Raw genomic sequence first — 21,699 nt, 5'->3', positions numbered from 1 at the left:
CGAGCCTCGAATCGGCCGAAAGGCGCGACACGCCACCGCTATACTATAAGTACAAACAGTGAGCGCGAGTGAGGAGGAGAGCGCGAGGAGAGGCGAGGACAAAACGAGAATAGGAAAGGGAGAAGGATCGGTGCATTGCGCGGCGCGAACGAGCCTCGAGTACCCTCTCGCGCGAATTTATGGCGAAAGTGTTCAAATAGCCATACAACCCCTTGCTCGCGTCGTCTCCCCCCGTCCTTTCCCTCCTCGACGTCGCCCCGCCGCCGGTTCTGTCGCCGTCGCTCTCGTTGCCGCGCAAAATGCCACCGCTTCAGACCGCTACTAAACCGCGAAAGTCGAGGAGGGGGAAGGGGAGGGGAGGGGGGAAAAAAGTCGCACACGACAGCGGCCCGCTTAAGCGCCATCCGAAGCGTGATAATCCGTAATTGTTCCGAGGTTATTGACGGGCTGGATCGAGCTTTCTGGGAAATTCATCGTCGCCGTCTCGTTCCTCGATATTTAATATTTTTCACGCGGATAAGGGGATGGAAGAGGAACGTGGAATTTGGAGAGTCTGGGATAATGATATTTTGATCCGTTTTGAGTCTATTTGTAATGTTAATTTCTTTTTAGAATTTTAGAAATGAATTTTGAATGGGGATCAATGTTCACGATGTTATTTTATCGAGATTGAAGTTATCTCATTCACGGTTGAATTAATAATTTTTATTACGTTCGAGATTTTAATCTTTATTATACAGCGTTCTCAGGATTGATGTTTCGCGATCGAAAGGCAGAAAAGGCGAATGAATTCTTCGTGTCATCTACCAATTATAGGAAGTCAATGATGTAGAAGAAACGTCTAACGACCAAAGTTCCAGAACATTAGAGTTCGTGGGAGGGGAGGGTGGAAGGGGAGATAGATAACGAATTATCGAGCTTGATTTTGCCAATGACGAACCCGTCCGCGCGATATATCTCGATAAATTATCCGGAATCACACTAGATGAATGGTAACAGTGACGTGGATTTCAACGAAGGGAAAGCCATATTCTAAAGATCCTATTGAAAAACTCTTGCACGAGGTTATTCAGTTTAGCTTGAAAAGTACGTAGTTTTATAGAGAACAAAATTACGAAGTTGAAATATGCTTCATAGATTGTTGAACTATAACGATAAAGGGAATCTCGTTGAAGAAATTACAATTTTCTTTTCTGTTTCAGACTTGGAAAGTCAATTTAATAACTTGATAAAATTGAATTTTTTTTAATTTCATTACTTACAATCTTCTTAATTCTATCGTCATAAAATATAAAATCTTAATATTTGTACAATGAATGTAGAACGTAGAATACGTATTTTTCTTAAGTGCAACTTTTATTTCTTTTTTTTTTTATTAATGAATATAAATAATTTAGTATGCCATTTCCTATATTCCTTAAACTTCATTTTCATCTTAATATTAATAATATATTTATAATCCATACCATATATACTAAAACTATTATAATCGTAATCTCTTCGATATCAATATCAATTTATATGTTAATCAAAAAATAAAATTTGATTAATTGAAATGATCGTATACAATAATTTTTATTTTATTATATCTTAATTTTTCCTATATTTATTCTAATATCTTTAAAAATATCTATTACACTATTGCATCATGGACTTTATCGTTTCGTAAAAAAATTATCCATCGACTTGGTTCATAGTCAGTGCGATGATTAACTAACATCCCTATTCTATCCCCTCACGATGCTTCGAATCTATTCACGGATCAGCGTTTGATCGATGACGGGGATGACATCGGTATGCATTGGGGTTGACTTTCGAAAAGCCTCGTCCTTTTTCACGTACGCAGATAGTTTTCGCTCCTGCGTTGTAAGAAGTAAATCACAAAAATTGGAATCCACGATATCGGATTGAAATCAATATTGAATGCAGATTGAATCCCGGTTTTTCGCTCCTTTTACCACCACCCTCTCCCCCTTCCTATCACACCCATTCTCTTATCCCGTTTCTCCCTTCGATGTGCGTGCACTCACTCATCCACTCTGTTTCTCCATTTTCCGCCTCTTCCTGATACACTTCCTTTCTATCTTTATCTTTCGCGCTGGATCAGCGGCAGAAGGGCGCGCGAGTTTGACGGGTTCCATTAAGAAAAAGTGACTTACGGCGTTGATCGACAACGAAAGGCACTTTTCGGTTTCGTCGTGCTCGTTCGTAAAAATTCTTCCAGATTCTATGATCTAGTTACGTATGACGGGATCCAGGGAATGTTTAGTTATACGATGGCCATGATATAAGGGTATTGTTTGCCCGAGGATGAAAGAAAGGGGAGATTATTTAATTTTAAAACTTTATTTCAATATTTTCTTTTTCCTTTTTTTTTTTGTAATATTCGAGAATTTCTAAAAATTTTGTATTTCGGAGAATGATATAATTCAGACGTAATTTTAAATGTTATTTTTATATTGACAAAGAAGAGAGATAGAATAATTAACAGTTTCAGTTTTACGATAGACGTTCTTTTGAAAAAGAGAAAAAATGTATTTAAAAATAGGTACTTTTAGATCAATTTTTCTGATATTCATTCATTCACAAGAAAAAGCTTGAAATATATATTTTTTCCTTTTATTTCGCGCCTATTAAATTTATGGCAAAATGCGTGATATTATAACACACATTGTGACTCATAAAGATTCGCGCTCGCAATTGAGAATTGAGTTAAGAATAAAGGAATAGTCGAAAAATTGTTCGATCCACCCGGTATTAACTACCATCTCCCCATGGAAATGGTTATTAGCATATAGCATATACGTGGGGGCAAGGAACGATTCTATCTTCTAACGGCTCACTGCCGCGTATTAATATTTGATGAGATAAAAAGCGGCGCGGTGGCTCGGCCCGATGAATTTTTAACCATGCCTCCCAGGTACCATTACAGGCCTCGAATTTCGAAGGTTAGGGGGTGTCGATACCCCTGAGGATACCGACGAGGTCTTGGCCGTTTCAATAATTTAACACGGTAAATTGTACCGGCCTCCGTATGTACAGACTGATGCTCCACTTTCTTTTACTTCCGTTCGAAATGTCATTTCGTAAAAGGCGACGGCCCGCCGTAAATATTTCATCCCATCCTTGACCATAAATGTAGTTCGATTTCACTTTTATATGGAATCGTAAGCTGTTTCGGGTGTAAATGAGCTCGTCCCGAACCGTGGAATGATTTATCAAGACGAGGGAAAGGGCATTACGATTTCACGACGGCCACACTTCTTCGTGAACGGAATTGAATTCTGGTTTTTTTAATACATATATATATATATAGTTGGGGTTGCATTTTATCGATGAATTTATCTTCAATTTTCCATTCTCTTGGATGTAAATTCAATGATCGAAAAGAGAAACACGCAGAGAGTATTGATATTATATACTTTTAATAGAATTGCAAATTTTTTAAAAATCATCAGTTTGATTTTCAACTAAATCATAGATATATATAATGCTGATATAAATCGAGCAATTTACAATGATAAATTTATTTTAAATCGTACTGTTAGGAAAACAAAATCCTAACGAAGTTGTGATGACATTAGATGATTCTTTACGAGAAACCAGAAAACTTTTCTTCAGAACTGTTATGTAATAATGTATAAGATCAATTTGTTCAACTTTCATTCGCTATCTCCTTATCCAACTACTCTCAAAAACAGAAAACGTCGCAACTATAAACCCCAAACCGTTTGAAAATTTAATCCACTCGTTACCAACCGTCCAACCGAGCCGAGGTACCCATTATTCCCTCTCTCATCAAAACTTCAAACCTTCAAAACGCAAAACAGTCCCTCGAGCGATGATCTCGTTACGATCAATTTCCTCTCTGAAAAGGAAGCCAATCAAGGGATATTTCGGCTTGGTAAAGGGACCAACCTGAACCCGAGGTTTCACCGAGATTAATCAAAAAGCCACCACGCGTCTTAGAATTTTCACCTAACGATCCTCGACTCTCTATTAGGCCTGGTGAAATTTGCAAATGCGCGACACGACACGACACTGTCGCGACGATGATTAAACCGTCGAAACAAGAGAAAGAGAGAGAAAGAGAAATAGAAAGCAGAGGGCGAAGAAGACGAGTAGAGAAACGAAAGGGCAACGAGTTCCTCGTAGTTTAGAGATGACAACTTCTGGGTTCTGCTCTGCGACATCATCGCCACGCCAAGAGCTTAATCAACCCGGATGCCGAAAGTCTAAAGCCAGCCTGTGAAAGCGCCCACCCCTTGAATGGAAGAAGCGTAAACGATTCGAAGGTTGATTCGAAGACTTTGGAAGCAGCGAGATTTCGGCCCGAATTGGGACACGGTCGATGATTACGTGTGGACATTCTTTCCAACTCGTCCCGTGTCTTTGTTACGTAATCACACCGTTTTTCTTGAGCATCTTTTTGGAGACAATCCTCTCCGCACACGGCCAAAGAAGACGCAATCCGCCATCGTGATTGCGCGAAAGCTAGTCCAACGAAACGAAATTCCACGACCGATTTTTCGATCGCCTTGTGTGTGACTTGGTTTCCTCCGGATTCGAGAGAGATTCTTTTTTTTTTTTTTTTTAAATTTGGCAGACGATGAATCGTTGAGAATTGTGAATATATTATTGTCTCTTTTTTTTTTTTTTTTTAAATTTGGCAGACGATGAATCGTTGAGAATTGGAAATATAGGATTGACTCGTTTTTGGAGCTTTGTCGATTTGAATAGATTTTGAATTTGGATTATTTGATTTTTTAAAGGATGGCTTTGTTGAACAAATGGTTTGTTGATGAATGATTTTCGTTGTTTCAACCTTTTGTTTTTTTTTAATTATAGTTTTGGTACTTGAGAATTTGTTACTTGATTCCATGTTAGGAAAATATAAAAAGTTTTTAATGGCAACGGAATAATTTTTTTTTTCACATGGAAATTCTATTTCTTCTAATTTTTCTGGATGTATTTCTCTTGCTATTTTTTTTCATGAAATATTATTTGGTCCTTTGCATTTTTATTATTCGAAATAATTAAACATTGACGAATGAATAATTTCTGGATAATTTTATTTCAAAAGATATTTATCTTATTTCCTTTTTAACAAGAAGTATCCAAGACTTCTATAATCTACAATTTTACAATTATATGAAATTATTAATTTATTAATAATATTTAATAAAGTTCAAATTTATTTACCTCCTTTATTTACCTTTTATTCCATTTTTATTTTACTCGATTATACGTAGAATTATAATATCGAACAATTAATCTAAACAAGAATTGAATAAAGAAAAGAAAATTAGTAATAATCCATGCGATTCTCAACAAAATATTCTTCAAATCTTTCGTCTGAATATCCTCCACTCGTACATCCCTAAACTCGAGATTTGGCGCCTTTGCAAATCGTCTGCCTGTGTCGCATCATTTCGGCATAGAGCCACGATGGAGGGTGGTTGCGCCGACTCAAAATGCAAGCGTCAACGACTTTCATCGTCTGTAAGATGACTGGCAGGCAGACTGCTTCCTCGCAGACTGCTTACCGAGCGTGTAAACGTGGCTGGGGAACCCCCGTGGCTCAGCTCTCGATCCCCATCGACTTTCCTGCCTGCAGCGAATTCGCGAAAACTGGGTACCCTCTGTAGAGTTTCGGGTTGGGTCAGACGCGCGGAGAGACGGCAGATATTCCTGTTTAATAATCGTGGCCGGTAATGGAAGTCGAGACGTTTGCACGCCGCCAGGCACACCGGTGCTGCCAAGTTAATGACATCGTACCCAATATGATAAAACGATGCAATCTGACCGGTTGATATTATTGTTGCGCATGCGCGGCCCCTTGAGAGCAAGCAACCCGACCTAACCTTGCATCCGAAAAAGAAATATAATTCCCTTTGTTTCTTCCTAGGAATAAATAAATTAGATTGTTTCTAGATCTTTTCAAAGTTCGATCAATTTCTGATCATCTTTGAATTAAAAATCTTTAATATTATTTTTTTTTTTAATGTTTTATATAGAAATGCGAATAGAATGAACTGTAATTTGCCTTCTTGATAGACAAAAATTCGAATATCTTCCTATCACGCGTTATGAAAATCATTCAAGGGAATTATTTAAAAATAAAATCGTTAAAAGTAACATTTTAAAAAGAACAAAAATATTAATTCCACTATCGCATTTCCTTTTCCGATCCAGGCAACTATATATTTTAGATCGGACATACAGACAATCGTAATATATACTATCCTGGTAACTTGCACCTGTTCTCTCCTTCCCCTCCCTCTCTTTATCTCTATCTTTCCCGTTTCCCTTCCTCTTTCTTAGTCTGAAGTTCTCCGCGTCTCCTGGTCTCCGTCTGCTTGCTCGAGAACTTTCTGCTGCTCTTTAGTGAATTAAGGACTGGAGAACATAGCCTTTAATCAGAAACCGAGCGAGATTAAGGTGCGTTCCCATTTCGCGAGCTCGTTAACGGGTCCCTGGTAATACGAGAGGTTCGTTAGAAAAACGACGGAAGTCTGATATCGGGGTTGTAATCTGAAATTGAACCGTTAGACGAATCGTCGGCCTCGCGTGGACTTCTTTCTCTGCTTACGTGACCACAAGGATCGAGATCGATACTCGAACGAATACTAATTCACAATTCGATTTTTATCCCTTATCCCCTATCCTTATTTCACTTTATTAGTTCACTTAATTATAAAAGAACGGTAATCCATTTCGTTCGAAGATAAGTATCTATTGATTTATCATTGCTAACGAGTGATTCTTCTCTTCAATAACTTTTATAGCTTTGTAGAATTCTGAAAGAAAAGATTTGAGGAATCCAATATTAGACTCACTTACATTAGATGATCGATTCGTGAAACAATATTTTCATGAACTGATATCTTTCTCTCTTTTTTTCTTCTTTTCATTGATCCATTACACAATATTAATTACAATCAAAGAAGAAACACAAATACCTAAACGGTCTACAAAATGAACCCTTCGATGGATTAATGACTTTAATTCAGCCTTCCTTGGCCCGGACTAGGTGCATGGTCTCCCCTTAGCCTTCCATGTAGCCAATACCATTAACATGTTTCGCTTCACCCGACCCTTCGCCACGTATAAAAAAAAAAAAGGAAGAAGGAAAGAAAGAAGAAAAAAGGGGCAATGGAGGAAGAATCTCTCCAACCTCTCTATCTTCTTCCTTTCAAAGATACTTCCATCCCTTGCCTCCATTTTCCAACAGCCCATCGGTATTTCTAACTCGCGTACACAGGCGGATAGTAATGATTAGTGTAACGAGGAGATCCTTGGCTAAGTTGTAGTTAAGTGCGGATACCGGGAATGGCTCCGCTTTTAATTACAGACGAGCCTGTGTGTGTGCGTGTGTGTGCGTGCGTGCGTGTGTACATACATCGAGGCCTTAATGTACCCGTCTGCTTAACGAGTAATACGTCGTTATCAATGGCTACGCGCAGCTGTACCCCTGCGAAGCTGGGATCGTTAAATTATTTTAACGGGGGCAAACCGGCAGAATTTACGCGAGGCAAACGATTTTCGTTTCCATCCCCCCACTCACCCCTTCTTCTGATCGGCTAGGCACACGCTTAACTTCACTTGCACGTGGATGACACCGGGGTAAAGACGGATGTTTTAGGAGTTAGGAGAGCGTGTGTGTGGTTATAGTCATGTAGTTCACGAGACACTAACGTGGATTTAAGCGAGGCAAACGATTTTCATCCCTCGAGAAATGTGTGTGTACTCTTACAAGGGGAGGGTAAAGAAGGGACGTGTTCGTCTTGGAAATTAATTAATTGTATTTATGGTGCGTACATTTTTCTTGTGAGGGATGTTGAATTTTTGAAACGTTCAATTAAATATGTATGGTGCAGTATGATATTAGTGATAGGAGGTTTTAAAGTTTTTTTTTCAAATTCATGCGATGAAATTGATTTTTAAGAATCTGGAAAAAGAAATGTTGATGAATATCGAAAGCAACAGATAATGGATAGTAGATGAAAATGAATGTTGGGAACAGTATTTAAATCGAGGCAAACTCGAAAATGTCAAACGAGAAGACGATGCTGTGTCTATTCGGTTATTACTTAGCCGTCGCTTTGCATAGGAAATGCGAGGCGTATATCAGCGACTTTGGGATGAACTAGTTCTCAAACCACGTGCTTGGTATTTCGAGAATAATTGTACGGAACGAGGGAATGTTACGTATACATATATACATAGTTCGTAAGTAGATTATCTTTATACGTGGCCAGACCTGAAATATATAAGAATTAAAAAAAGAAAAATATTAAAAAACTGAGTATTACATACCTTTATCATTAATCCAACTCCGTAACAACCAATTACAAGCATATATCTACTATCATTTTCATATCGTGTTTAAATGCAATCAACATTCTAATCAATGAGTCACGATCAAAGCCAGTGGACTCATCTTTTGATTCCTATCGCTATTATTGCAAATAATTCGTTAGAATCATAGGAAATGATCATCATCCGCATTCCATCTGGGAAAAAATTCAAAATTGCCGCCTTTGTGAACATTATGGCGACCAACGACGCGACACTAGCGCCACGTGACCATTAACTAATTCCACTTTTCCATTTATTCCAAATATTCGAATTGTTACACGTATTTCTACAAACATATTTCGTTAGTTATCGATTCCAAGATGAAAGATCATTCAACTATTCCAGACTCGTTCGTAGTGCAATTCTGTGACGCTCCTTCTTGCTCCTTCTCTATTTAAACAGGACAGGTTTGCAGGTTAATTAAGCATTCGTGTGCGTGCACGTTCATGAGTCTTGTTCCATGTGCACGTGCGTGATCCCTAGCATAATGGCACGCTCGTATTTGTGCACGATTATATATTCTCACGCATACGCGTGAGGATACCACGTGTATATGTTACAGAGACGCGTGCGAATATTTGCGAACAAACGTGTTTGTGGACGTACGCGTGTGATTACTCGATGTCGTGGATGTTCGGCTGAGATCGAACGTTCTCGTGATTATACGAATATGCTGGATCGGTGATTGTTGATAGAAATTGGTCCCTTTATGGTACCTGTAAGCGATATTGATGTTAGTTTAACGCATTTTGCGATTCTGGTTGCATAATAATTGATAATTTATCAGGATTGAACGATTAATTTTAATAGTTTTATATCTTTTTGTCGAAGTATTTTCTTGTCAAAGCATTCAATTATCGTGCTCGTTCCTCTTTCATTCGAATATTTGTTAATTATTTTTTCAGACGATACAGTTTTGAACTAGTTTTGTAACCTCTTTTCAAAACAATTATTACAAAATACGTTGCGATAAAATCTTTACAATTAAGTGGAAAGAGGGACGTTTTTATCAGATATGAAAATAAAAATTACACGATAAAAGTTCTCTGTTTCAATTAATGTATTCCATTCTATAGTAATAGAAATGTGACAGAAAGCATTGCATGTTCGCGATATATTTAGGAATTATACGTTTAACAATTGCGGGTCAAGGAAAACGGAGAGAGCATTAATTATCTATAAACTTCTATTTTCACTTTAAGAAACTTATTTTTTCACGGTTCAAATTCAGTCACGCGAGAAATGATATATTTTTTTTTTGATATTGAACCGAAAATTACACGCAAAGGGCGTGTAAAAAAATTCGAAGATCTTATAAAAATAGGAAGCTAAAAAATATTTAATTCACCTCATTTCCGCGAACGTAATAATCGCCAAATTACGCCATTAATATAAAAAGCTCACCCATAAATCAAAAGTAAATTTGCTTTTTCAACTACCCTGAATCGACCTCGTTTCATTCGCGGAAAGTTCAATAATAAAGCTAACGTAGCAGTTAATGGTTATACTCACCTATTACACTTTCACCCATTATCCCCTTATTAAAAAAAGCTAAGCTCAAAGATCAAAGGGAATTACAAGAATTAAAAAATTAAAAAAAGAAAAATTAAAAAGTATATATCAAACCCGTTTAAATAAAATTTCAAACGAAATTCATCAATAGGAAAATTACACGATGAATCGAACGAGATAAATTTGGATTATTTTCCTTTACTTTGGTCGGGAGAACATCAAGTTGGTCTTCGCTTCGAGAATTTTCCCCAGGCGTGTTCCCGCCATCGCTTGCAATCGCGGTGAATATCGAGAGGTTTCGAGGATCGAGACGCGTAAAATCGAGATTCGCGCTGCCCCGCTCGCGGGATACGCAAAGTTCGAGGGGCCAAAAGCTCATAGAATAGAATTCCTCGCAGGAATTCCATTTTACGCGGCCATTGCCGCGAGCCAGACGATTCGATTCGGTTCGGAGGCGATTCATTCTACCTTCGCCCCGAACAAATAATTTTCCGAAACGCTCGCCGAAAACCTATCGCGAGATCAAATACCACATATTGTCTCTAACATATGCGAGCTCGCAAAAACGCAATTTATCGCGTATGCTTCGGGAACGTGTAATTTTTCTGACCGAAATAATTTTCTTTCTCACGTTGAGCTGCTTTCAATGCACCAACGTTTTACCCTTTAGTTTCTTCCGTATAGTATTATGCTCGTGTTAAACCAACGTTAATGGAAGAGAATTTTCTTCTAATTTTTGTAATTTAAATCATCCTTTTTACGAATTATTCAGCGACTGAAAATGATGTTGTATTTTTCTAGATCAACATCCCCTCAACATTCCTCTCTTATAATATATATAATATTATATTTATCAAATTGATTCAAAGGAACGATAGATATAAAATATTGAAAAAAATTGATCATCCGTGATTTTAAAAATCACACGTACCGTATAATTTCCCCGATTTTCGAGAGTGCGCCCCCACTGTCCTCCGCATCGTCCGAATAAATATCACGGCACGGTCGCGTGCGCGAGCAAAAACAATTCTTTCGTTAATTTATTAACCGTAGATCACTGTCAGCCGGCCGTTGTTTCGGCTTTTCCCCTCCCCGGCTCCCTGGGCCAGGACAATTTCGAGGATCAACGCGGTTTCTGGCCGTGACACCGGAGCGGGGAGCGGCACGCGACGTCCGCAGGAGATCGATCGTTAAGGGCAACGCGTTTCGGACGATTGACCGTGCAAACGAACCACTTCCTTTTCCGGATCGTGTCTACGACCTCTGGCGCACGAACCAGCTTCAGTTCAATAGGGGTTGTATTCCTTCAAGGCGTGGAAATCTATGGCCGAGGGATCATAGATTTATCCGTTTCTTTTTTTCTTCTTTCTGTTAGACAATTTATCATGAGATTTATCATGAGATTAGAAAGTAAGAAATGAATTGATGATCGTGAAAGAGAAAATAATAGATATTGAATGTTTCAATGTTAAATAATAAATGTACATTTACAATTATTTTATATAATAATTTCACGCTATTGTGTGGCTATTAAAATGTAGAAATGAGATTCGTCTATGCCTCATCATTGCAGAGAGGGAATTGCTGGGGGTGGGCGAACGTACGAGTAAGAATAATTTGAAAAAGATCTTTGCTAAAACTTGCTCTTTCTAAACTCGCTAGACTATGTACTTTTCGTCTTGAAGAAGACTCATCGTCACCGACATGCGCACACATAGAAATTCGCAGACAGTACTTAGTCTTTCCAATGTACACATAGACATCTAAAATCTCAACCTTTCAAAGATAATACGATGTTCTTAAAGGTCTCTTCCGTATCTTCGTGATACCTAATTACTCTAATTGCCAAGTGTCTGGATTATCTTGCCTTATTTAATTATTATTAGATATTCATTAGCTATCGTTAGATAATAAATTGTGCAAACGGAATGTATTAATAATTTTGTTTCAAAACTTAATTTCGAAATTCAAATTAAAAATTTAATAAGTTAGAATTTTGGTTTATGCAGAGATAAATCTGATTAATTTATAATTATTCAAGGTATGAATTTCATTTATTTTATGCAACAAATCTATTCGTTTTCACATATAATTGTTAGATTACTTTCTATTCTATATCTATTATTATTATTTTTACGATAAAATGAATTAGAGAAACGAAATCTTATAAATTATATTTAAATTATTTGTTTGTTCAATGATAGAGAATCATTATTTCATGACATACTTTTCTTGATTGCAATAACAAAAAATAAAATGAATATAATTTATAATTGCGAATAAGAGGCAGTAAAAAAGAAATATAGTTAGAGATCCTATTTTCTCTTACACGCAGAAAACATTTTTAATCGACAAAATAAATCATTAAATTATACATTACATTATTTCTCATTGACAAAAATTTTAATTACTGACCTTCTTTTTCTTTTTTAACACGGAATGAAACCAATAATTAATTTTCATTTTCTTTTTAGTTTTCAAATTGTCGATAGCTTCTTTTCATTGACTGCAATAATTAAAAATTAATTATAAATAAACACCTTACCTTATCAATATTTTTCAAGAAACGAATTTTATTCAAACAATATCGATCATACGTAAATTGGATAATCCTTTTACTTTTTCTTCTCCAAGACCACTTGTTACAAAACTGGGTCGACGAATCAGAATCGCTATTCGAATGTATTACGATATTCAGAAACGAGCGAAGAAACGTTGCCACGTTGGAATCCATCGGTCATCGAGTCATCAAAGAGCGCCACCCTCTTTCTCAAAAGTGAAGACACGAGACTTGGTACCGTGCCCCTCCCCATTTTTTTTTCAATTCCGTCTGTTGACCCCAATTCCGGCCGACACATTCGCGAGGGTTGAGCTTTGGAAAAGCTCGAGGCGTTCGTCTGCCATGGCGTCGCGATCCGCACAATGACACGAGTGTGCAGCCTCTTCTTCACGCTCGCGAAACGTCGAGCATGCACTCGTAACGCCTCTCCATGTTGTGTAAGGTCGGGACCAAGAACGTCGTAGGTGAGGAAAAGGTATGGAAAGTAGGAGAGACGACGGCTGAGGGCGAATGAACGTGAAACGGACGAACTCGAGCCACCACCCAAAGAGATCTCGAGCCCCAGTCCCCAGAATAACTCGTAATTATGGCGGCCGTCTTCGAAATAGAATTCTCTCGCGACGATGACGAGTCATTCAGCGACCCTGCGAAAGGTGGAAGGATTAATTTTATCCATATTCTGATCAGTGAATGTCTTATTGATCATGTTTCTTCTTTCAGACTTTAAATTTGTTGGATGTAAATTTGTCGTAGTGTAAATAAAAAGAATTATCATCGTATGAAAATGAAAGTTCCATTGTCGATCTAATTCTTCTAATAGGGATAGTTATATTTCGTTTTCATTATTCTTTTATGAGAAATGAAATGTATCGTCGTTGAAGTTTAGATCAAGTTTAGATAACTTTTGAAGCTTTGCTCCTATTCAAAATAAGCTTGGAAAAAGTTGTTTCATCTGTTTCTTGTTCGAAAATGAAGGAAGAAACGGAGGAATATGGAATATTCGTTGTTAATCATAGTTCATGAGAGTGGTTTGTGCTTTTTAATGATCGTGTCCCATTTTCCATCACATCGCGAATTTTAATCTGGCACGATTTTAATCATTCCATTCAAATTAAATGTTGCAACGTTTAACTGTTGTTCTGAATATTTTAAAAAGTATTCTGAACTTTTTATCGACACGAGGTTTCGAATAATTTTAACGTCTCGAACGAGTAAATTAAAAAGTATATTGGATTATACAAGATTCCTTAATCACGATGAAACATTTCGAGTAAATTGGATCCGCTTGTCCGATCATAATTTTGAGATTTAGATAATGTAATACAACATAACAATCAATATTTTGATCTATGCTTAAAATAAAAATAAATAAAACAAAACTTTATAATTCACGTCGCAAATTTGTTAATTTGTCTATAATACTTGACACGTTGATGCGCATTGCAAGAAATAACCCTTTTCTTTTCTTTTGCAGAGGGACGCGCTTCATCTGGAGCCGAGCAACGTGGCAAATTGTGTGTCCAAAGGGAAATCAGAGGTGAATTACTTCTTTATTTCATTATCGCATTTACCGGGCCGGGTTCGCGCCGCTTTTCAACGGAATTTTAATAACGGCGCAATCTAATTAAAGCGTCACTTAAAATGGGACTGCGGAGATGGTAATTACCTCAAGTATAGGGGCGTCACATAGGGAGAGAAAGAATAAAATTTCGTGATGATAAAACGGCCTCGATGCGGAGAAAAGGAAAACAAATTAACTTTTCCTTAGATTTGAGAAAGAAATATATTCCTTCGTCGAAAGATAAAAAGATATAGACAATTCATAGAGTATGATTAAGGATAGACGAAAAGAGAGAGAGAGAAGAATCACGAATAAAAGAACGAGTTACTCGAGTTCCTTTTCCTTTTTTGCGTGTAAAAATAAATGGATCGCGCTTAAATAAAATACGAAGAGGAACGAATAGAGGAGAACCCGTTAGAAATCCCGGGTTTAATGGGCCCCGCGTTTCAATTCTATGGAATCGTATCTAAACGAAATTTGATATCGAACAGATATTCGTTAAAACCTGTCAACGACGTTGCGCAACTTTTACTTTTAATAATAATGGGAAACAACTTTAGATCCAAAATGTTTCCACGCGCGAGAGGAATTCGTTTTATGGAGTATCGATCGGGCCGCGTTGACGTTCCCTTAATTGAGAACGAGATTCGTTCGTCTGATGACGTTTCCAATTTGGCGGTGATAATGTTTCCATATACCGATAATTTTCAAGCGGGGGAGGGAAACACCCACTCCCGCTAATTGGCGATTTTTCGCGCGATATTTACGCGCATGACGCCCGGGCGTCGTTTATTTTATACAATTCGTAATGCGGACGAGAAAATTCGAAAGATAAATAGCGCGAAATTCACCGTTTAATCGTCATTTGTTAACAGTGGCGACATCTGTTGGAAACCGTAAGCATAGGCGAGAAAAACATCGGTTTGATCATCTTCTGTTTGTTTTTATTTTTTTTCGAGTTTTTTCGTTTTCCAAGATAAAGTCTTGTGTATGTTTCTTATGCGGATTATTTCGCACATTATTTACAAATTCGTGATTTCCTTGTACAATTCTCCTACTTAAAATAATCATTCTCATACAATGAATAATTATATAAAGGATGATAATTCGAAAGAGTTATTAAGCTCTTTTCTTCTCTCTCTCTCGAAATAATAACTTAAGTGGAAGAAATTATCGGAATAATGATCCTTAAAGATAACTCGATAATATTCTTCAACGTTTTATCGCTTCATCTTGCAGACGTAACGATCGCATTTTAAGGCGGACAATTCGCCGCCGTTTATCGCGGCTTCATTCGGTATTCATCGCGCACGCATAGGCGAGGTGTAAGGTCCACGCAAATACTCTCTACGTGACGACAAAACCAATTTATTTCCCGCGCCAATTCGCAGCGAAATACGCGAGGCGACGTGATCGACCACGGTGGAAACCCTTTGCCTCGCGATCCCGCTCTATATAATTTTCTGAAAAATCCGTGTCCACGCATCGGAACACTTGCCCTTCTCTCTTCCACACGACCGTGGCCACGTTTCTTCGCATGTATCCGTGGGAAATTCAATTTTCTTTCCCCTTCTTTCGCAGCACTTCGACTGCCGGAATCACATAAGGGTGATCCAGCCAATGGGGGATGGAAATCGGCTGTACATGTGCGGCACGAACGCCCACTCGCCTAAGGATTGGGTGATTTATGTAAGTATCCGTGTGTTTGTTCTTCATTTTCCCCGTTTGTTTCACGAATCGAATCGAAACCTCGCTGGTTTCCGTGTCGAGCGATTTTTTTAGCGTTTCGAATCCGTACGCCCTTTGGTAAACATACGAAACTTTGGAAAGGCTCAATAAGGTTTTCGAAATTTCTAACGTTTTCTTCGATTGTTTTACCTAATTTGAGAGAGAAAATAATTTAATTCTTTCGAAGTAAAGTTTATTATGGTGTTTCGTAGAAGAAACTTTAAATAACAGAAATTGAAATATACTATGTATTTTTAAAAATGTTCGTTCTTTTCGTTAAATTTCATATAAGGAGAAATAAATTTATAAATTTATAGATAAAAAGTCGAAAGACAAAATTGTATAAAGTAGATAGTAACGTTTAATGTCTCTAATCTCTGTATCGTTGGTGCTTCGTGCAATTTAGGTATCAATTCCTCTCGTGGAATCTAACACAATTTCACCGGTGGTGCAGTTACGCAACAAGGTAAATGAATCGTGCGTTCAAGTACCCGTGTAATGAAGTCAAAGAATATATTGGTCTCGCTTTGTCGAAGATTACGACTCCCGTGCGTGTAATAGAGTTTCGGTAATGTGTAGCTTTTGCGTAGAAACGTGCTACTCTAACCTCAAATTTTCCGCCATGCATGTGCAAGCAACGTGTCCCTTTTATAAGCATATTAAATTTTTAATTTTAGAATTTTATGTTGTACAAATTTTTTTGTAATTTTTATCACGAAAGGACAGTACGAAAATTAATGTATATTTTAATTACATTTTCCACAATTATGCAAATTATATAATTATATTTATTTTTCAACAAAAATTTATAATCTAATTTATAACTTATTATTATTCAATTATAAGAGGTCACAATAGTCTGAATTAAATTTATGTTTCAAGAAATTAAACTTTAATTCATAGATATATTTTATCCAATATATTCAAATTGTTATTCACAATTTTTCTAAACTAAATTTGAAAATATTTTAACAAAAAGATCACACACCACCAGTACGAGTTAATAATATCCAAAGCAACGGAGAAATAAAACTAAAGAAAATAAAAACTTGTACCTCTTCAATCCTATCGTCGATACGTTGTTATCATTTTACGGATCCCACGAAACACTTTAAAATTCCAATCGACACGGAACGCGAATAATAAAAATAACTGAACTATGACCGTTTTACGAGCCTTTATATGTTTATCGAAGCTTGGATATCGTTTACAGAGCAATCTGACCCATTTACCTCGCCACGAGTTCGTCCCAGGCGTGGGAATGGGCATAGCGAAGTGTCCTTACGATCCTGCGGACAATTCGACGGCCGTGTGGGTGGAAAAGGGGAATCCTGGGGACCTGCCAGCTCTTTATTCCGGAACCAACGCCGAATTCACGAAAGCCGATACCGTAATCTTCCGCACGGATCTGTACAATTTAACGACCGGTCGGAAGGCGTTCAGCTTCAAGAGGACGTTGAAGTACGACTCGAAATGGTTGGACAGTAAGTGCACGGCAATTTCTTTCCCTTTCTTCGTTCCACTTTAAGTCTGAGAGAGAACGGGCCAATATCCCCGGAGAATTAGTGCTTCGCCCACTGGAAACTTTTTATACCGACCTAACTAGATGGAATCGTTGTAACAAAGCTTTAAATTTGACCGTGTTTTTCATCCGGCTACGATATTTGAAGGTATTGGTATTTTCGCGAGCAGGGTTGTGAAGTTGAGGAAGAACGAGATTTTCTTTGGAGTGGAGGATTGGTAGGAGGAAAATGTTATTGAGAAAAGTTGGCAGAGTCATTTTTAGCTAGTAGTAACTACTAGGTTCACTTCTGCGTGAGACTCTGATCTTGAAATATCGGGAAGCAACTTTTATGCGTTGTATCTGTCTCGAAAAATTGTTACTTATTGTAACAAGCAACGGTTCAATTTTAATTATTATTATTTGAATTTTTAAGATATCATTATATTATAATATTATAAGAATTTTGAATTTCTTTCTTTTTAACTCGTTGCTACGAATTTCTATGTATATACCTATTCGATATTTCAATTTTATCATTTATCGTATGGAAAGTACATTTTCTTTTCTGAGGAAGAAGAAGAATCGAAATTGAATATTTATCGTAAATCTTCACCATTAACGGTATTCTCTTTGAATCCATGCCAGCAATAAATTAGTTACATTTCCGGTCATCTATAAATTCCCATTTAAAATTCTTATCTTCAATCGATCTTACCTCTTTAAACGCAATTCCACCAACCGGCACAAAACCGTAAAATTGAAAATACACCACCGATTCTTCCTCACTCGTGTTGAATATTCATCGATCGTGTGACGTCGTCAGACGGCAAAGAAGTCAGCGTTCACCGCTTAAAGCCGCTTGTTCCAGCTCGCCCTATCAACAAAGAAACTTTCATTAAAATCTGAATCACGGATTTCCCTTGTTGGAAATACACGAAGAAGGGAGAGGGAAAAAGAAAGAGAAAGAGAGAGAGAAAGAGTACCTTCGTTACAGGGAGACGACTCTTTGAGACTCAAGAACGTTGCAAGAAACGCGTGTAATACGCGTGTACCTCGGTTAAATAGTAAGCGATATAAAGCCAGCCGATACCGGCGTCTCTGTTCTCCGGAAACGGTTTGTCTGAAACGGTCTTTTCCGTCTTTTCAAACCGTTCACGAGGAACACGCGATAAAGAGGGCGCGTTATATGGGATGAAGGATTCGAGGGGTAACACGATCGGCTGGTGTGGGTGTTCAAGGGTGTTCTAAGAAGGTTCGAGACAAGCGATAAAATAACACCCGAGAAAAATTCTTCCTCCGACTAAATTCTCGTTCGTGGCTGTCTTTTAGCCTTAGTGGAATGAAAAGAGGAGCACTGTTGGCCGGATGGAACCCTCCCGCCCCCTCTTTACGCGGTGTATTCCGATCTTTAATCAGTTTTCAGCCAGGTCGTTGGATCGGGAAGGGTGAGGGTGGATTATTGCGATTCGTTGGATTTTTTCGTTACCGAACGGAACACCGGCTGGAATTCGAAAGCGGGCGGGGGAAATTGGAAAATGTAGATTAGAACGTGTTCCGTGTATCGGATCGTGGAATGCGGTAATCAGATTCAAACGCGTCTGAACAGCTTTGATTTGTTTGGATTACGTTTGTTTGGCTCGTTTGATTGTGAATTACGTTTCTCCAATCCAGGGGAACACCACCACCGCGCGGGGTAATCGCGAAAGTGTGTAATGACGATGTTATATTTAACGAAGGTGGGGCCTGTTTGCTTTCTAAAGGTACAAAGGTATGGCGAAATACTTTGTCTCAATTTGGACTGATCCTCTTCCCCTCCACTGGTTATTCGATACTGGTTTTAAACTGTCGTTAAACTCTCCATTGACGTATATGACTTCATCATTAACCTCTTGAGCGTTGATTTAATTTTTTTCCCATTTCATTTATTCCTATAAATTGATATAATACTGTATTATAAATAAATATTAATATAATAAAAAATTTAAAAAGCATTTAGACAATTGTACTGTTGACATTATTTTAATATCATTTAGATATTCATTGATCAGTTGATAATATAAATTTAAACTTACTTAAATATCGAATTACTTCAATCGACAAATGTTTCTGATTTATTATTTCCGAATGAAATACAATTAACATTATCAATGAATATTAATAAAATATTCGTGAAATCGTTATAAAATCGTATTACAAGTTTGACATAATTATTTAAATATTTTCACGAATCGTTGTGCATTCAATCTGGTCCGAGCAAAGGATGCATTCATTCGAAAGCGAAAGCAACCGTGAAGATAAACAATTGTCTAAGAATAATTCAGTCACGTATTATTCGGCCGCGAAACAATTTCATTTGCGCCGCGTGTTGCTCCTTATCACGTTGAGTCGAATCATAAATCCCCGCGCGAACTTATCAATTAATTTCAACTTCAACCCCCGTGTATCTCGTCTCTCGCGGCGAGCCGGGAAATAATAGCATCTCGGGCTAGCTGCTAGTTGCCTTATATTTCTCATTAGAGGCGCCTGTCTCCCCCTGCCATCTTGCCAACGATGGCACCGAGTAAAATTCGACCTTCTTCCTCTCCCCTCCTCTCACCTCCTCACCAAGGTCGCTCAAGGTCTCGAGAAGGGGAAACAAGGTGAAGGAGAACCTCCCCCTATTCCGCATCCCCCATCAGCCGAGGCGAGATGCATGATTAGCCGTTTGTTTCATCGTTTAATTTGAAGCAGGCACCCCTTTCAGCCTCTCCCTCGCCCCCTCGCGCTCTTTTACCACCGCTTTCAAGGGCGGGACGTTGCCATCAAGAGCCATTTCCCCGCATCGAGTTTGTCTATTAACAGAGGCGTTGATTAAATGCAGGAGAGAGGGCAGAGAGACGGATAGGTTCGCTGCTCTCTGTCTTTCTCTCTCTCTCTCGATTCTCTCGCCCTCTCGAGCGTCTCTCGTTCTACGCGGCAAAGTACGCGGAATGAAGATCGATGCGATTCGCGGTTGGGGAGATAAAGGAAACAGGGATCGAAGGAAAAAATGTGGACGTCGAGGTTTTTAAACGAGGCTTTTGAATAAGTGGACCAGTTTTACGAATCGACGATGCTGGTCGATCGTTTCTTTCTTTACGTTGTGCTTCAACAATTCTGAGAAGAATTTCCTTGTTTGTTTATCCCTATGTTGAAGATTAGCCTCGTTCGTTGGGTTTGTTATAATCCCTCGTTACGCGAGGATTGTTTATAATTAAATGGGTTGGCTCCATTCGTAATTTTAAATTATGCGATAAATTCAGCTTAATCGGCGATCAGCGGTTTTATACCGTTCAGCGTCGTTTAATTCGTTGTGTAAAGTGTTTGAGAGCCGCCATTCGGTTTGTTGGTTTAAAATGAACGAGGTGGATTTACGTTTTGGTACGTAGTTTCACGAGTATTTAATATTTTACTTGATCGCAGTGTAAATAGGATTATGCGAGTTAGAGGATTCAAAAGAAATGAATAAATTCATACGTTCAAACTTCGGTACTTTCCTTACTAATTTCTATTGAAATCATGTTGAAAACATGATACACAAAACATGAAAATTTTTTACAAATCGAAAAAAATCAATCGATAAATAAAAACTCACCCGTTAATTATGAAAGTAAAATCTCATCATTCTTATCAAGAATCATAGATTAGTATCCCGTTTCTTAACACAAACGCGATCAAACGTCCGAAGAAAATCGAGACGAAACGTCGCGTCCAATTAACTCCACCTAAATTCTCCTCCCCCTTCCCAATTCGTCTTCGTCGAAACCCGTCCAACCACGATAAACTTGTCCTGAAACTTGGAAACAAGGATTGTCAAAACGAATCGCAGGAAGTGAACGGGCCAAACTTACCAAATTTCCCTATATAAACCGTGTAAAGTAGATTTTCTGCTAGGCTTGGAAATAGGACGGAGATGGCGAGCATTTCGAAAATTAACCGGTCGCGGGTAATTTGGCATATTTATTAACGAGACGTCGTCCGTAATGGGTAGCGAGAGACCCGCGGAAAATAGATTTTGCCCGCGCCGTCTCCGCGCCACTTGTAAACTTTATGAAACTGGCCCCAAGGGTGATTTCATTATTCCTCGCGCGGCGCGCGAAATCGAGAGTGAGAACGCCGCCGGAACGGCGTTCCGTTTCCGCTCTCGCCGTACAATACCGTATCGCCCTCTCGACGAGGTTGAGTAGTCCAATCAAAACTCGCTCGTGTTTCTCCCCGAATCCAGACATTTCCTTTTTCCTTCTCTGCTTCGTTTCTCTTCCACCCCGCCCCTTCACTCTGCCCTACCAACCACGTCTCTCTTTCTCTGTCTCTCTTCTTCTTTTCGACTTCCGCTCCTCGATATATCAAACTTGGAGCGGGCGAAGCGTCAGACAATCGATTTAATCGGTGAACTGTGAAAGAGATTGCGGCCTCCACCCCCTCACGGTCGCATAATGTAAAATCGACGAGAAA

General features: G+C 38.3%; 1 protein-coding gene across 4 annotated transcripts in view; it reads left to right on the top strand.

Annotated features, from left to right (window-relative positions):
- The window catches only part of LOC102673581 (semaphorin-2A), a 259,910-nt gene that overhangs the window by 227,781 nt on the left and 10,430 nt on the right, over window positions 1-21,699 (top strand). For all 4 annotated transcript variants that reach the window (XM_031514004.1, XM_031513998.1, XM_006608692.2 and 1 more), the window contains 3 exons: window positions 13,908-13,970; window positions 15,576-15,683; window positions 16,936-17,206. In XM_031514004.1, coding sequence (XP_031369864.1) covers window positions 13,908-13,970; window positions 15,576-15,683; window positions 16,936-17,206 — 442 coding nt within the window. The remainder of the gene's footprint in view (window positions 1-13,907; window positions 13,971-15,575; window positions 15,684-16,935; window positions 17,207-21,699) is intronic.

The sequence above is a fragment of the Apis dorsata genome, unplaced genomic scaffold (assembly GCF_000469605.1).
Source record: "Apis dorsata unplaced genomic scaffold, Apis dorsata 1.3 scaffold_44, whole genome shotgun sequence".
Taxonomy (NCBI): Eukaryota; Metazoa; Arthropoda; class Insecta; order Hymenoptera; family Apidae; genus Apis; species Apis dorsata.
Note: the sequence above shows the minus strand (reverse complement) of the source record. Positions and strands in the feature narration are given on the sequence as shown.